At 45.2% G+C, this 18524-nt stretch overlaps 1 protein-coding gene across 2 annotated transcripts in view; it reads left to right on the top strand.

The window, feature by feature from the left end:
* Nucleotides 1–18524, top strand: part of TRAPPC3 (trafficking protein particle complex subunit 3) — a 59778-nt gene that overhangs the window by 26959 nt on the left and 14295 nt on the right. For both annotated transcript variants that reach the window (XM_075334065.1, XM_075334066.1), the window contains one exon: nucleotides 13667–13766. In XM_075334065.1, coding sequence (XP_075190180.1) covers nucleotides 13667–13766 — 100 coding nt within the window. The remainder of the gene's footprint in view (nucleotides 1–13666; nucleotides 13767–18524) is intronic.

The raw sequence follows: 18524 nt of genomic DNA, 5'->3' as shown, positions 1-18524 counted from the left end.
CTCCCCCGTTCTTTCTGATATAGCAGAGCTAGATCAGAGACAGAAGACCAGGATCGAGGAGGGGGGAGAGAGGGAGCAATAAAGATGGGAGTCCCTAAGTGAGTCTGTGTATTTATTTCTAATAAAGTATTTTTTCTGTGTGGTGTCTTTTTTTAACACTTTATTGGAGATTCTTAATGGCCGGGTCAAACTTGGCCTGACATTAAGAATCTCTGACTTAATACCAGCTGGTAAAACAAAGCTGGTATTAAAGCCTTATTACCCAGTGTGCCACCCGACACCAGGTCCGCTGGCAGAGTTGGATACAGTGCCAGAAGATGGCGCTTCTATGAAAGCACCATTTTCTGGGGCAGCTGCAGACTGCAGTATGCAGCAGGGTGCCCAGAAAGCTTGGGCCACTCTGCACTGCAGATTCCTGTCCCTAGCTGTCTGGTTGTACCTGGCTGGACACAAAAATTGGGCGAAGTCCACGTCATTTTTTTTTTAGTTTTTTGGCAAAAAACCCCCCTCAAAATATTGCTTCCCTGGATTTTCCATTGCCAGTGAAGATAACACCTAGAAGTAGGGGTTAGCAGCCAGTAGCTGTTTGGGTTACCCTTAGCTAGCAATAGAAAATGCAGCGGGAGCCTACGCATTTTTTTTCTTTACCCCTAACCCTTTTGGGTTATGTGTTTATTTTTGTTTTTTTTTTTATTTTTTTTAAATTTAAAAAAAAAATAAAACCAAAAAATCGACATGGGTTTCGCCATATTTTTGTATGCCAGCCAGGTACAGCACGCAGGTACGGGCTGCTCCCAACCCCCAGCTGCCTATTTGTACCCAGCTGTGAACTAAAAATATAGGGAAGTCCTTCTTTTTAATTATTTCATGAATTTCAATAACAACGTGGGCTTCACCCAATTTATGTGTCCAGCCAGGTACAACTAGGCAGCTGGGGACTGGAATCCGCAGCATAGGGTGGCCCAAGCTTTCTGGGCCCCCCCACTGCGAATTGCAGTCCGCAGCCACCCCAGAAAATGGCACGTTCATAGGAAGCTCCATCTTCTGGCGCTGTATCCAACTCTTCCAGTGGCCCTGGTATCGGGTGGCTCGCTGGGTAATAATGGGATTAGAGCCAGCTTTGTATTATCAGCTGGCCCTAAGCCTGAAATTCATGGTGTCACGCCAATATTAGACATAGCCACCATGAATTTCTAATAAAGATAATAAAAAACACAACACACAGAAAAATATTTTCTATTAGAAATGAAACACAACACAATTAGTGACTCCATCTTTATTGAACTAAAGAACTCCCCTCCGCCGTAGTCCTGGGTCGAGGGTCCCGCGATGTCCAATCCGGATCCAATATCATCTGATCAGAAGGCAAACTGATCAGATGATGACACATCATCTGATCGGTTTGCCTTCTGATCAGTTGATATTGGATTCAGGTCTTTGAACCTGACACAGGTTCAAGGACCTGAATGAGATTACACATCAGCAGATTGTTTAAAAGTCCCATGGGCTCCGGGACCCGCTGGTAAGCAGCTGATGCTGTCACCTGATAGCATCATCTGATCATTTACGTCCAGCAAGATCAGCTGATTCATCATCTGCTTGTTAAAAAGCCTGCAGGCTTTTCACCGCTGGACGTAAACAATCAGCTGCTTACCGGCAGGTCCTGGAGCCCATCGGACGTGACCCAGGAGACTGCAAAGAGGTGAGTAAGGTGAAGAGTTCATCCCAGCGGCGGATCTCCAGGAAACCCCGGTGATCCTCCTACATGAACTGTATTCGCCGCTCTCAGCTGTCAGTGCCGGCTCCCTGCACACCTAGCAGAGTACACATCGGGTAATTAACCCGATGTGTACTGTGGCTAGGAGTGCAGGGAACAGGGAGCCGGCACTGGCAGTGTGAGAGCGGCAGACGCTTGTAACGAAGGTAAATATCGGGTAACCAAGGGAAGGGCTTCTTGGTTACCCGATGTTTACCGTGGTTACCAGCGTCCGCAGAAGCCGGCTCCCTGCTGCCTGCACACGTAGCAGAGTACACATCGGGTAATTAACCCGATGTGTACTGTGGCTTGGTGTGCAAGGAGCCAGCACTAAGCGGTGTGCGCTGGTAACCAAGGTAAATATTGGGTTGGTGACCCGATATTTACCTTAGTTACCAAGTGCGGCATCGCTTCCACGCGACGCTGGGGGCTGGTCACTGGTTGCTGGTGAGATCTGCCTGACAGCTCACCAGCAACCCGTGTAGCGACGCTCCAGTGATCCCTGCCAGGTCAGGTTGCTGGTGGGATCGCTGGAGCGTAGCTTTACTGTGGGATTTCCTGGAGATCCCCCGCTGGGATGAACTTGTGACATCAGCGGGGGTCTCTGCAGAGGTGTCCCGGTAAACAATGGGAGATAATGAAATAGCTGCAGACACTGGCTATGTGGCTTTTTTCTATGAAGTAATCTACATAGCCATAGCTTTCTTTTCTCCCTAAAAACGCCCAACCGCATAAAATATAAAGCAACGTGGGCATTACACATGCGTTTTTTCCTGCTTTTTTTCCCCTACTCCATTGAAGTCAATTGGAGAAAAAAACAGGCTAAGGCCTTGTGCCCACAGGGCGTTTTTACAGCGTTTTTTCTAGCGTTTTTCATTGCTTTTTTTAATCAATAAAAGCAAGGAAAAAGCATCCCAGCAAAGTCTATGAGAATCAGGACTTGCTGTGCCCACGTTGCTTCTTTTTCAGTTGCTTTTTTTCTTGCTGAAAAAAGAAGCAACATGTCAATTGTTTTAGCGTTTTTTCCTGCTTTTTTCCCCAATTGACTTCAATGGAGTCAGGGAAAAAAGCAAGAAAAAACGCATGTGTAATGCCCACGTTGCTTTATATTTTATGCGTTTGGGCGTTTTTAGGGAGAAAAGAAAGCTATGGCTATGTAGATTCCTTCATAGAAGAAAGCCACATAGCCATCGTCCAGCAGCTGTTATCTTATCTCCCATTGTTTAGCGCGACACCTCTGCAGGGAGCCCCGCTGACGTCACAAGGTAAAGAGTTCATCACAGCGGGGGATCTCCAGGAAATCCCACAGTAATCCCCCTGTATGAATTGTATTCACCTTGTGACATCCCGGAACTTATACAGCGAGGTGTCACGGTAAACAATGCATGGACCGCCGCTGATGTCACAATGTAAAGAGTTCATCCCAGCGGGGATCTCCAAGAATGTGGGCGGCATTGCTCGGTAATCCCCCTGCATGAATTGTATTCACATTGTGACATCCCGAACTTCTCTGCAGTGACATGTGGCATTAAACAATGCAGGGACCCCCGCTGACGTCACAAGGTGAATAGTTAATCCCAGCGGGGGATCTCCCTTGTAACCAAGATAAACATCGGGTAACCAAGGTGGTTACCCGATATTTACCTTAGTTACCAGCCTCTGTAGCTCTCACGCTGCCTGTGCTGCCGGCTCCGGCTCTCTGCACATGTAGCTGCTGTACACATCGGGTTAATTAACCCGATGTGTACAGCAGCTAGGAGAGCAAGGAGCCAGCGCTAAGCAGTGTGCGCGGCTCCCTGCTCTCTGCACATGTAGCTGCATTACACATCGGGTTAATTAACCCGATGTGTAATGTAGCTAGGAGAGCAAGGAGCCAGCGCTCAGTGTGCGCGGCTCATGCTCCCTGCACACACAGCTAAGCGGTGTGCGCTGGTAACTAATGTAAACATCGGGTAACCATACCCGATGTTTACCTTAGTTACCAGTCTCCGCAGCTTCCAGACGGCGGCTCCGTGCAAGCGCAGCGTCGCTTGCACGTCGCTGCTGGCTGGAGGCTGTTCACTGGTCGCTGGTGAGATCTGCCTGTTTGACAGCTCACCAGCGACCATGTAGCGATGCAGCAGCGATCCTGACCAGGTCAGATCGCTGGTCGGATCGCTGCTGCATCGCTAAGTGTGAAGGTACCCTTACTCACCTCTCTGCAGTCTCCTGGGTCACGTCCGATGGGCTCCAGGACCTCCCGGTAAGCAGCTGATTGTTTACGTCCAGCGGTGAACAGCTTGCCAGCTTTTTAACAAGCAGATGATGAATCAGCTGATCTTCCCTGGACGTAAACGATCGGATGATGCTATCAGGTGATAGCATCAGCTGCTTACCAGCGGGTCCTGGAGCCCATGGGACTTTAGACAATCAGCTGATGTGTAATCTGTTTCAGGTCCTTGAACCTGTGTCAGGTTCAAAGACCTGAATCCAATATCATCTGATCAGAAGGCAAACCGATCAGATGATGTGTCATCATCTGATCAGTTTGCCTTTCAATCAGATGATATTGGATTCGGATTGGACATCAAGGGACCCTCGACCCAGGACTACAGCGGAGGGGGGTTCTTTAGTTCAATAAAGATGGAGTCACTAATTGTGTTGTGTTTTATTTCTAATAAAAAATATTTTTCTCTGTGTTGTGTTTTTTTTATCTTTACTAGAAATTCATGGTGGCTATGTCTAATATTGGCGTGACACCATGAATTTCAGGCTTAGGGCCAGCTGATAATACAAAGCTGGCCCTAACCCCATTATTACCCAGTGAGCCACCCGATACCAGGGCCGCTGGAAGAGTTGGATACAGCACCAGAAGATGGCGCTTCCTATGAATGCGCCATTTTCTGGGGCAGCTGCGGACTGCAATTCACAGTGGGGGGGCCCAGAAAGCTTGGGCCACCCTGTACTGCGGATTCCAGTCCCCAGCTGCCTAGTTGTACCTGGCTGGACACATAAATTGGGGCGAAGCCCATGTCGTTTTTTTTTTTTAAATTATTTTATGAAATTCATGAAATAATTAAAAAAAGGGCTTCCCTATATTTTTGGTTCCCAGCTGGGTACAAATAGGCAGCTGGGGGTTGGAGGCCACCCGTACCTGCCTGCTGTACCTGGCTGGCATACAAAAATATGGCGAAGCCCATGTCGATTTTTTTTTTTTTTAATTCATTAAAAAAAAAAACAAAAAAACAAACACATAACCCAAAAGGGTTAGGAGTAAAAAAAAATGCTTAGGCTCTCGCTGTATTTTCTATTGCTAGGGTAACTTAAACAGCTACTGGCTGCTAACCCCTCCTGCTTGGTGTTACCTTCACTGGCAATGAAAAATCCAGTTAAGCCCTTTTTTCTTGAGTTTTTTTGCCAAAAAATTAAAAAAAAAATTCCATGGGCTTAGCCCAATTTTTGTGTCCAGCCAGGTACAACCAGACAGCTGGGGACTGGAAACCGCAACGCTGAGTGGCCCAAGCTTTCTGGGCCACCCGCTGTGTATTGCAGTCCGCAGCTGCCCCAGAAAATGGTGCTTTCATAGAAGCGCCATCTTTTGGCGCTGTATCCAACTCTTCCAGTGGACATGGTGCCAGGTGGCACGCTGGGTAATAAGGGGTTAATACCAGCTTTGTTTTACCAGCTGGTATTAAGCCAGAGATTCTTAATGTGAAGCCAAGTTTGACCCGGATATTAAGAATCTCCAATAAAGGGTTAAAAAAAGACACCACACAAAAAATACTTTATTAAAAATAAATACACAGACACACTTAGGGACTCCATTTTTTTACTCCCTCTCACCCCTCCTCAATCCTGGTCTTCTGTCACCGATCTAGCTCTGCTATATCAGAAAGCACGGGGGAGGAAGAACGCTTCAAATCCCCGTGCTGTCTAATCACTCAATGAGTTAGCAGAGACTGCAGGTTGGTAAGCGGTGACATCACCGCTACCACTGTTGCCATAGTAACCTAATGAGCAGGTTGCTATAGCAACGGTGATCTCCGAGCACCAGATTCCCGGCACCGCTATTCACCTGCATGAGCCGGTAAATAGCTGGTAAACGATCTAATAGATCATCATTTTCCTGTCACTTTTATTTCAAAATGGAGATTGAAAAAAATGGGCTGAACAAGGAAATGACATCAGAACACCTTTTTTTCACATCCAACTTTAATGAGCTGAAACAAGCATTCAATGGTAAAAAAAAAAGCATGAAAAGAAGCAGGAAAAAAAGCAGGAAAAAAAGCATGAAAGCATGAAAAAAAGCAGGAAAAAAGCATGAAAAGAAGCATGAAAAGAAGCATGAAAAGAAGCATGAAAAGAAGCATGAAAAGAAGCATGAAAAGAAGCATGAAAAAAAGCATGAAAAAAAGCATGAAAAAAAGCATGAAAAAAAGCATGAAAAAAAGCATGAAAAAAAGCATGAAAAAAAGCATGAAAAGAAGCATGAAAAGAAGCATGAAAAGAAGCAAGAAAATAAGCATGAAAGCATGAAAAGAAGCATGAAAAAAAGCATGAAAGCATGAAAAGAAGCACAGAAAAAAAGCAGCTTTTTTTGTGCTGAAAAAAAAGCACCGTGGGCACATAGCCTAAAACAATTAACATGTTGCTTCATTTTTCAGCAAGAAAAAAAGCAACTGAAAAAGAAGCAACGTGGGCACAGCAAGTCCCGATTCTCATAGACTTTGCTGGGATGCTTTTTCCTTGCTTTTATTGATTAAAAAAAGCAATGAAAAACACTAGAAAAACGCCCTGTGGGCACAAGGCCTTAAACAATTGACATGTTGCTTATTTTTTCAGCAAGAAAAATAGCAACTGAAAAAGAAGCAACGTGGGCATAGCAAGTCACGATTCTCATAGACTTTGCTGGGATGCTTTTTCCTTGCATGTATTGATTAAAAAAAGCATTGAAAAACGCTAGAAAAAACGGTAGAAAAAACCCCTGTGGGCACAAGGCCTTACTGTGTTTTTGGTGCATTTTTGAGGTCACAAATATGCACCAAAATGCATTAAATTTTAGATTTTTCACAGTGAGTATTGGCATTCCAATCCTGCATGCTGAGATCGCACAACCTTGAAGTTCAGACCCAACTTTTGCCACAGAGTAGGATCCTTTACGGGGGTTACCACTTGTGTTAATAGTGATATTGGTTCTCTTTAAATCAATGATTTGTCTGTGTAATGCGGGGTAGGTCCACCAAAGAAAAACACATTTTTGTAACAGTGTTGTGCTCTGACCAAGTGATTAATGATCCTAAAAAGGATGCTCCCCTTCATTCTATGGGTTACCATGTAATAAAAAATTGTGGCTTTTGCTTAGACTAGGTCATGAATTTCAGATCTGTGGGGTCTGATTCTAGAGATTTACGAAGATCAACTACATTGATGGGGGCATGTCGCTGTGGAGAGTGTCCACTTTTTTTTCTTTACCAGGCATACAGCAGGTGAAATAAGTAACGCGTAATCAAATTTCTAAGTACTGTATATATATTTTAAATGTTCTATAGACAAGAATTTCTCACTAGGTGATGGTGACAACCACTCCAATCCACACAGGCAAAGAAATCAAAAGATAATGTTTAGAAATTTAGTGACTTGCAATAATGAGAAATGACACAGGGGAAAATAATTGAGCACATGAAGAAAGAGAGGTGGAAGAAGCCAAGGAAAGTCATGACACCAGCTGAAATCTATCAGTAATTAGAAAGCAATCCTACCACTAAGGCTACTTTCACACATCCGGATTTTTGCTCTGCGGCACAATACGGCGTTCTGCAGAAAAACCGCAACCGGCTTTTGTAACGCCGGTTGCGGGTTTTTTTTGCATAGACTTACATTAGTGCCGTATTGTGCCGCAGGGGCTTGCGTTCGGTCCGGTTTTTGCCGCATGCGGCAGATTTAGCCGATGCCGCGGCCGGATCGAACGTGCCCTGCAACGTTTTTTGCTCCGGCAAAAAACACCGCATCGCGCCGCATCCGGCCGCTGCGGCGCATTTTTCAATACATACCTATGGAGGCCGGATGCGGCGCGATGCGGAAAAAAACGCATCCGCTCGCCGCATGCGGTTTTTTCCACTGCGCATGCTCAGTAGCATGCCGCAACCGGAAAAAAACGGACGGGCCGCATGTAAAAACTTATGCAAAGGATGCGGTGTTTTCGCCGCATCCGTTGCATAGTTTTCACAGCCGGATTGAGCCGCAGTGCTCAAACCGGATGTGTGAAAGTAGCCTAATGAAAAGTAATTTTCAGCTGGTTCAACTGATAGCCTATAAAAAGGTGTCTCATTACCTAGGAGCCACTCAAGAAACATCCCATGATGGGTAAAGCCAGTGAGCTTTCTCAAGACCTTTGCAACCTTATTGTTGCAAAACTTACTGATAGTATTGGTTACAGAAGAATGTCTAAATTACTGAAGGTTCCTGTAAGCACTGTTGCGGGAAAAATTCAGAAGAGGAAATATTATCATTTCATCATAAACCAGTCATGAGCAGGTGCTCATCGCAAGATTTTAGACGGAGAAGTGAAAATTAATTATTTGAAGAGTTATTCAAGATCCAAGGACCACCTTTTGGAGAGCTACAGAAAGACCTGAAATCCGCAGGTACAGTTGTTTCAAAGAAACAAATAAGTAATGCACCTAACCTCCATGGCCTGTATGCACATTGACCACGCAAGACTCAATTGCTGAACCAAAAGCATGTTTTAAAGTTGATCAACATTTAGACAAGCCTGTGCAGTACTGGGAAAATTATAGTAAGGTCAGATGAGAACAAAATTTAACTCTTTGGACCATACCAACAGTGGGAACACCATGGTGTGGGGCTGTGTTTCCCGTATACGGCACTGGCAATCTTAATTGAATGAAGTATGAATGGACAAATGTACATTCTTGGTAAAAATCTTCTGCTTTCTACCAGGATGATGAAGTTAAAATGAGGGTGAATGTTTCATCAAGACATTGATCTTAAACACACAACCTAGGGAATCTCTTGATTTGGTTTCAGAGAAAGAGAAACTAATGATGATAGAGTGGCCCAGCTGATCACCTTACTTGAATTGAATACAAAATTTATGGAAGTAACTAAGGCTAAGTTCACATTTCCGCTAAAATCTATCAGTCACAATCCGCTGCTCTTGTAAACAGCGGAATCCGTTTAGCGGATTCCGCTACTCCCATAGACTTGTATGAGCAGCGGATTGTGACTGATGATGCTGCGTTGCACCCTCCGCCCGACTGATCAGTCGTGGAACGACTGACCGCCGGGCGGGAGGAACGCAGCATGTAACGTTTTTTGAGCAGCGAGATCCGTCGGATTTCGCTGCGCATGCTCTCTGGCTCCCTGCACACGTCACCAGCTTTGGTTGGTTACCCGATATTTACCCTGGTTACGGTGCAAGGAGCCAGCGCTAAGCGGTGTAGGCCCGTAACCAAGGTAAATATCGGGTAACCAAGGTAAACATCGGGTGCTTTGCTGTTACCCGATATTTAGGCTGGTTACGTGTGCAGGGAGGCCGACACTTCCCCGCTCGGCCCCGCCCCCTCCCGCACTCCGCACATGTATGTGTACACACACACACACACACACACACACCTACACCTGTCCCCAGCCATGCAGACAAGCACTGACACCCTCGTCTGGCCCCGCCCCCTGCTCGGCTCCGCCCCCTCCCACACTCCGCACATGTATGTACACACACACACACACACACCTGTCCCCAGCCATGCAGACAAGCACTGACACCTTCGTCTGGCCCCGCCCCCTGCTCAGCTCCGCCCCCTCCCGCACTTTGCATGTGCACACACATACATACATACATACATACATGCACATACACACACTCACTCATACATACACTCACCTGTCCCCAGCCATGCAGACCGCAGCACTTCTACTGACATCCTCAGCGCCTGGCCCCGCCCCCCGCTCGGCTCCGCCCCCTCCCGCACTTTGCATGTGCACATACATACATACATACATACATGCACATACACACACTCACTCACACATACACTCACCTGTCCCCAGCCATGCAGACCGCAGCACTTCCACTGACATCCTCAGCGCCTGGCCCCGCCCCCCGCTCGGCTCCGCCCCCTCCCGCACTTTGCATGTGCACACACATACATACATACATACATACATACATACATGCACATACACACACTCACTCACACATACACTCACCTGTCCCCAGCCATGCAGACCGCAGCACTTCCACTGACATCCTCAGCACCTGGCCCCGCCCCCCGCTCGGCTCTGCCCCCGAACTCCGCCCCCCGCACACAACGGAATCCGACAAAGAATTCTGTTCTTTGTCATCCGTTGTACAGCGTTGAACAGCGCATCAGTCACATGCGTCAAGCGACGCATGTGACTGATACAAATCAATGGAAATGTGAACTTAGCCTAAAGCTCAGAGTTCATAGAGGAAGCCCATGGAATCAACAGGATTTGATGAGTGTTTGTGTGGAAAAATGAAAATATAAAGAAATGCTCCAGCTCACCCTTCTTCACTCTTGAATCCACCACCGACGCCCGGAAAACGCCCTGACCCGAGCGGTAACAGCAAATTCAAAAGGAGGGATCCAGCGTCTCAAGGATAATGGAATATCCTCTGTCCTGTTCCTATGTGCCTCCTGTGTGTTGATTTTTTTGGACATTTTAATGGATACAATAAAGTTTTCAATTTTTTTAAACGTCTTCCATTCTCCTTGAGACACTGGATCCCTCCTTTTGAATGTGTGGGAAAAATTGGCCAAAATCACAACTGAGCAATGCATGTGACTAGTTTCTCTATACAGGAGGTGTTTAATCACCAATAAAGGCTTTTGTACGAAGAATTAATTAAATTTCAGAATGTGTGTTCAATACTTTTTCCTGTGTCATTTCTCATTATTACACGTCACTAAATTTATGGACATCTATAGTTTAATTTCTTTGCCTATGGGAATTGGATGTGTTATTACCGATATCTGGTAAGAATTTGTCAATAGCACCTTTTTAAAAATATATTTGCTTAGAAAATTGGTGACGTGTTCAGTACTTATTTCAAATGCCGTATCTCTGTACTTTGTAGTAGTAGTAGTAGTAGCTGTGCCTGGGGTTATTACAGCTTACTCCGATTTTTAATTGTAATAAAAGTATGGATTTCTCCTGATAAACTATAAAGGGGAACCGGAGCTCTCTGGAGTGCTGTGAAACCTTTAATCAGCTGATTTGATGTGGGTCTCAAACATCTGGTTCTACATTTATGACCTATCCAAAGGATAAGCATATGAAGATATGTTTGATGAACTGGACTACCACTTTAAAGTGAATGTCTGTCTGATTTTGAATACAAGTTTATTTCTATCCTTATAGCAGTGTAATCTGCTTAAGTGGTGTTTTTTTTTTTTCTTTTCATTTTTTTTTTCTCATAGACCATTTAAAACCCACTTTACTGACATAAGTTTAAATTGAATCTGTTGGGTCCCTTGGCTATTCTTTACTTCTAAGGTAGAGAGGTACACAGACCAGTTCCTTTATTCTAGTAAGTGATTGTACTATTATCCTGCATCTTGCATATGCTAATGAGGCAGGACTAGTCCAGTGAGGTGTCTCTCCCATCAGACTATGGGAGACTCTCATCAGACTACCATCCTGCCTTATCTAATCTCATCTTTCTGTGTGTGATTGATGGCCTGATGATCCTACAATAACATGGAGTGTATGGGGGATGTCAATCACACCCATCCAGGTGTGATAAGATCATCTTGGGGAAGGAACATCTAAATCAACTTGTCTTGTGACATTGCAGGATAAAAGTACATTCTTGAATGATTACTGTGTTAGTATGGAACGTGTAACGGCTTATTGGAATAAAGAATTCTCCTGTGTACATCTATAGTATTGATTGCGAAAAGTGAAGGGATCTGACTGGTTCCCTTTTAATAGATAACAGGTTGGTTACCAACAGTCACCACCAGAAGAAGCTTAGGGTACCTTCACACTTTAGCGATGCAGCAGCGATCCCACCAGCGATCTGATCTGGTCAGGATCGCTGCTGGGTCGCTACATGGTCGCTGGTGAGCTGTCAAACAGGCAGATCTCACCAGTGACCAGCCCCCAGCCAGCAGCGACGTGCAAGCGACGCTGCGCTTGCACGGAGCCGGCGTCTGGAAGCTGCGGACACTGGTAACTAAGGTAAACATCGGGTATGGTTACCCGATGTTTACCTTAGTTACCAGCGTACACCGCTTAGCTTAGTGTGTGCAGGGAGCAGGAGCCGGCACTGGCAGCGTGAGAGCTGCGGAAGCTGGTAACGAAGGTAAATATCGGGTAACCACCTTGGTTACCCGATGTTTACCTTGGTTACAGCTTACCGCAGGCTGTCAGACGCCGGCTCCTGCTCCCTGCACATTCAGGATTGTTGCTCTCTCGCTGTCACACACAGCGATGTGTGCTTATCAGCGGGAGAGCAACAATAAAAAAACGAACCAGCACTGTGTCTAACGAGCAGCAATCTCACAGCAGGGGCCAGATCGCTGCTCAGTGTCACACACGGCGAGATCGCTAATGAGGTCACTGCTACGTCACAAAAAACGTGACTCGGTAGCGATCTCGCTGTGTGTGAAGTACCCCTTAGGCGTTAACCAATTACTGAGAGTCAATGGATCTCTATACTACACGCCAACATAGAAGTTAACACGCCAAGTAGGAAAAGTTGTAAAATTATGACTATCACTGACTCAATAGACATGTTAATAATTTCCAAATGATAAAAAAAAAATGGAAACAAAAATTTTCAAAACCTCTCAATTTATTTAGCATCAAGTATGATCACCACACTAAACATTACCAAAGTGTGCTAGCATGACTTCAGCATCTCTGGACCTTTTCCATTTAAAGGGAACCTGTCAGCAGGTTTTGACTACCTCTTCTGAAAGCAGTATAATGTAGACAAAGAGGCTCTATATTCAATGATGTATCACTTAGATTAGTGGCTGCAACCGTTCTGACACAGTGAAAGATTTTAGACTTTGCATGTAGCAGATCTCTGAGAGCTGTCCTCACCCACACCAGGCTTTCAGTGTACAGACAGAAGCTGTTAATCACAGAAGGGGGTGGGGTCGCACTACAACTGCTGAGAACCACTAATGACAGAGATAACAAGCTTAAGCTAATATTGCAGGTACACAAAAAAAAGACTGAGATATCAGATGCAGGACTGAAATCTCTGTTTTAACACTTGCAGCATGCTGTCTTCAGGTTACACTGCAGACATCTGCTGACATAGTCCCTTTTAACATATTTAGGATGTTATTGGTCAGCAACTGCAAAGGGAGCTGACAGCAGTGGATCTTGAGTGCATTCAGCATGCCAGAACATTCCTCAGACAATACTTAATAAACTCATTGTAAATATGCCAAAACGTGGAAGTGCGTGAATTTTTGGGTATGACGCTCATGCTCTATACTGAATAAATTGAAATGTTTTTAAAAATTCCTTTCCATTTTTCATGATTTGCATAACATTAACGTGTCATCCTGTGATTTTTAGAAGTCCATGACTTTTTCTGCTCGGTGGCTTGAGGATTATATATGCAGTTAGCTTCTGTGCTCTCTCTAGTGGCAGCTGCCGGTAGCAATCCTGTGTCATTTGTGGGATATTTGGAGCTCTGTATCCGTAATCAAACTCTGACAGGTATAGATTTTCTCTTAAATGGTTGAATTTTAGGACAAAATTGTCCCAGTTGCATTTCAAGATTATATGTAAAAAGATTATAAACTATTTTTGCACATGGATCATTTCTTTGCAGAGTCTGGTTTAATAATTCAGTGTTTTGTGTTCTTTTACTTTCCCAGTATGTTCATGGTCTCCTTCATTTGACTTCTTTATCTTTCTCAGGGGATATAACATAGGTGTGAGGCTGATTGAAGATTTTTTGGCTCGATCTAGTGTTGGAAGGTGCCATGATTTCCGAGAGACGGCTGACGTTATAGCTAAGGTAACAGTGTATAACGTAGTTTTCTCGTCTTACTGTTAGTATCTCATTGTCTGATATTTCAGAAGCACGATCTTATATATAATAGTTACTGCTGTTGGAAATTTCGTTCAGCGTCTGCAGGTCAAACAAGACAACTGCTCCAATAATAACTCGTAAATTTGGCTCAGAAGCACAGCTGTACGTTTTATAGACACACGTGTTTAAATTGAGCCAAACGGAGTGAAAAAGCAAGACCTGCTTGAAACTTCTATATACTTCTACAGACTTTAACTGCTATGTTACATATGGCTGCAAGAATTATTGCTCTAAAAGAAGCTGACATTTGCACGCTGGGACTTCCGTCTCAGACCTGTTATAAGGAATGCCGTACATAAACCTGCTTTAATTCTTTTTCCATGTGCTAATGCCTCTTGGGTTTCTTCTGAAAGTTGTTTGCATAGTAGTCTTAGTACACGTATCCTCCAAGGCTCCCCCTTCCGTCTCTTCCAGTGAATTCATGACATACTGCTTTGCACGTGCCGTCATTGGTCGCCAAATCAGCAGGGGTTCAGTATATTTCTGCCAGAACCTTTGGCAACTTTCTCAGAGATCAGAATATTTATTTACACTTTTCCATTTTTAAGACCGTGACTGCAATATCGTGTCTATGGGAGCATTAATACTAGATATTTTTGTTCGTGTTCTGAAATTAAATTTGCATTTACATGTTGTTCTCTGAATCTTTTCTGTGCAGTGTGTACTTGTGTATGTAAACTACAGTTCAAAAGTTTAGGGTCACTTAGATATTCCCTTTTTTTTTTTTTTCCAATGAAGCGAACATTAAATTAAACAGATACACTCTATACATTGTTAATGTGGTAAATGACTATTCTAGCTGCAAATGTCTGTTTTTTAATATCTACATAGGTATATAGAGTCCCAATTCCAATAACCACCACTCCAGTGTTCTAATGGTACATTGTTTTGCTAACTGTTATAAGGCTAATGGATGTTTAGAAATCACTTGAAAACCATTGTGCAAGTATGTTAGCACAGCTGAAAACAATTTTGCTGATTAGAGAAGCTATAAAACTGACCTTCCGTTGAGCTAGTTGAGAATCTGGAGCATTACATTTGTTGGTTCCATTAAACTCTCAAAATGGCCAGAAAAAGAGAACTTCATGTAAACCTCGACAGTCATTCTTGTTCTTAGAAATGAAGGATATTCCATGTGAGAAATTACCAAGAAACTGAAGATTTTCTACAACGGTGTGTACTACTCCTTTCAGAGGAGAACACAAACAGGCTCTAACCAGAATAGAAAGAGAAGTGGGAGGCCCCGCTGCACAACTGGGTCTATGATAACTAATGATCTCCAGCTGAATTATAGAGAATTTATTTCACAGTTCAAAGGTTGGAGTTTAGCTTAAAATATAACCTTTATTGGATACTTTTAAAATTATTACCTATAGTGGCCTATAAAGAGCACCACTAACAATAAAGTTGTGCCATGCATATGACCTATTGTAAAAGCAAAATGCACGTTTTGTTTTCCCCTCACCCATGACAGCACCACTTGAGAGAGGGATCCGCCCAGCGAGGTCAGGAAACCATTCTGAATAAAAGGGCGGTACCTCTTCTCTTCATCAGTTGGTTTCCTGTCCTTGATGGGAGACCTTGTTCTGAAATACGGTGGAAGAAAGAAGTTTGAAGGTTGCAATAGAAGCGCTTATTCAGAAGGCGTGGGAGCGTCCTGACAAAGCAGGAACTCCCCCTTCCTCCTCAAAAAGGAAGTATCCCTTTGATGAAAAAAACCACCAAAAAATAGCATTATGGGATAACGCTCCAAATGTCGATGCGGATGTTGCAGACGGCTGTCTTAAGCACTTGTGGGACCCATCAGCAGGAATTCTGAAGCCGCCTATTGCCAAATACCTGCACAGCCCGTACTTTTGTGATCTGGCTGAAAAGTTTTGTAGCTCGGCTGAAGGATAAACTCCTGGAGAGAAATTCCTTTCTACATTACTACTGCTGCAAGGAGCTGCGACTTTTCTTACCGAGCTATCAGCCGATGCTATCACACTGGGAGCCTGTTCGGCAGGATTGTCTACTCTGGCCGGAAGGGCATTGTGGTTGAAGGGCTGTCCAGTAGACCTGCACACTAAGACATTATGTTCAGGGCCTTGTGACGGTCAGCTCCTTTTTGGTGAACAGCTGGAAAATGCGTTGAGGACTGCATCCGATTCCAAGAAGTCCTCCCGAGGCTATGCCTTTTTTCCAGCAGAGCAGATACTCAAGGTGTCTGAATTGGCCCTGGGGGCAATCCGCCTTCCCAACATGTCTGAGTTGAGCTGTGTCCCTGCGGGGCACTGTGACATCCTGCTTTCCGACGGGGCCAGATACACTCCAGGGCAAATCCTGTCTGCCCAAATAGCATTAGGAGGTTATTAGAAGGGGACGTCATTCTCTCCTTGACGGTCAAGGCTTCCCTGCTTGGTGGACGTCCATAGGCAACCTGTCTGTAGGGATTCCTGGCTACCACAGCATCGAAAGGTGGTCACTACCGATGCCGGCCAGTCCGGCTGGGGAAACTCGCCTCCAGGAGCAGATATCCTGGTGCTGGTGGTCAGCACAAGACGCAGCACAGCCCTTTAACCTCTGGGAGCTATGGGCAGTGGAACTAGCACTGAAATCCCCCCTCCAGGGTCGGCATGTTCAGTATTATCGGACAATCAGTCTGCAGTCTTCTACATAAACCACCAAGGGGGGACACGATCCCCATCCCTCATTCAGGCATCTTACAGTCTTTCACTGGGCGGAACAGAATCCCCCTCGGCTCTACACTTAACAGGTTTTTCGAATGCCAAGGCAGATTACCACAGTCGCCATCAACTGCGACAAGGGGACAGATCCCTGAATCCACGGATCTTTCAACAGATAGTGACTTTGTGGGGAATGTCGCGGATAGCCCTGTTTTCCTCCAGGCTAAACAGGCAGATTGACGAATTCTGTTCCATGAACCTGGGAGACCAGCCCTTCGCAGTGGTTGCACTTAAGGTTCCATGGACCTTCAGACTAACCTCTGCCCTTTCCCCTGTTGTCCTGCTATCAGCAGTTAAACAAAAGAACGCGGAGGATCGGGCGAGGGTACTTCTCATCGCCCCTCCTGGCCCAAGGAGCCAAGATTCTCTCTCCAAGATGTCGGTCACGGATCCTTGGGTTCTACCGGGGATTCCAGGCCTGTTAGTGCAGGACCCTGTATTCCACGCACGGGAAAAGGGGTTCTATTTAACAGCTTATAACTGACGAGGTCGCTGCTGATACGCAAAGGGTTCTTCTCTGAACTAGTCTCTTCATTGCTGAATTGCCATAAACCTGCTAACACAAAAATTATGGGAGAGTATGGCAAGGTTCCCTTTGTTACAATTAGTCCATTGGGTCGGAGGTTCCTATTCCATACAAATTATAATTCTTGTAGAGGGGTTGCTCTAGGGTTAGCAGTGAACACTCTGAGGGTTCCTGTTCTACCTTAGGAACCTTATGCATTGGTACCCTGGCAGCAGTCCGGTGGGTTAAAAGGTTATTACAACTTGTGATGGGACTGCACCAATAGTCATGCCTGAAGTTCCACTGTGGGATCTCAATTAGTTTGGATGCCCTTACGGGTCCTCCCCTTGAACCTATTGCCGAAATCTCCCTGATGTTGCTAACATTACATACGATTTTGCTAGTGGTCTTGACGTTCGCACGCAGGGTAAGTGATGACAAGCCTTATCGGTAGTACAGCCCTACATTCGGGTATTCGATGATGGGCCGGATCAGGTGTTCATAGGACTCTATCTCCCTAGGGTTGCCTCTCGGTTCCATTACACGCAGGAGATAGTTCATCCCTCCTGCAATTACAGGGGTGAACAGTTTTCACACGCTAGATGTTCATAGGGCCCTACTTCTATTCATCTCAGTGACCCATAGTGTGAGGAAAACATAGTAGTCAGGTAGTCAGAAAGGTCTGGGGGTATCAAACAGCACTATCTCTAGGTGGATTAGGGAGGCCCCTTGCTTTAGCCTACTCATCTAGTGGGGCTGCCATCCCTGAGGGCATGTGGGCCCATTCCACCAGTACGGTATCGACCTCCAGGGCTGAGAAGACGCAGGTATCTATTGACCCGGTTTTTGTAGGACCGCTCCCTGGTCCTCCTGATCTACTGGTTTCCGTCACTATCGGTTGGATCTATCCTCCTTGACTGACCTCTCGTTTTGTAGAAGGGTGCTTGAGACGATGGTCCCTCCCTAATACGTTAGTCTCTGAAAATCTCTCACATGGTGCTGTCATGGTTGAGGGGAAAACACCGAGGTTACTTACCGGTAGCCGGTTTTTCCAGAACCCATGACAGCACCCTTATAATCCCTCCCTTCTCACCCTTGGTGTGCACTATTCTGGGTGTGCATGTGTGTGTTATAGTTTCTGATGGAGCTAAGTTCTAACAATTGTTGGAGGTCCTCTCATTCTCAGTAAGCCAACTGATGAAGAGGAGCGGTACCGCCCTTTTTATTCAGAATGGTTTCCTGTCCTCACTGGGCGGATCCCTCTCTCACGTGGTGTTGTCATGGGTTCTGGAAAAACCGGCTACCGGTAAGTAACCTCGGTGTTTCAAGTAAATTTCATTATTTACCCCAGCATATCAGGCTCTCTCCTACTGTGAAAAGCTTCAAGAGGAACCTGAAGACCCACCTCTTCCGACAAGCCTACAACCTACAATTACCCTCAGTCCAGTACAC

Source organism: Anomaloglossus baeobatrachus, chromosome 2, assembly GCF_048569485.1.
Source record: "Anomaloglossus baeobatrachus isolate aAnoBae1 chromosome 2, aAnoBae1.hap1, whole genome shotgun sequence".
NCBI classification, from domain to species: domain Eukaryota; kingdom Metazoa; phylum Chordata; class Amphibia; order Anura; family Aromobatidae; genus Anomaloglossus; species Anomaloglossus baeobatrachus.
This window is presented reverse-complemented; position numbering and strand designations above follow the sequence as displayed.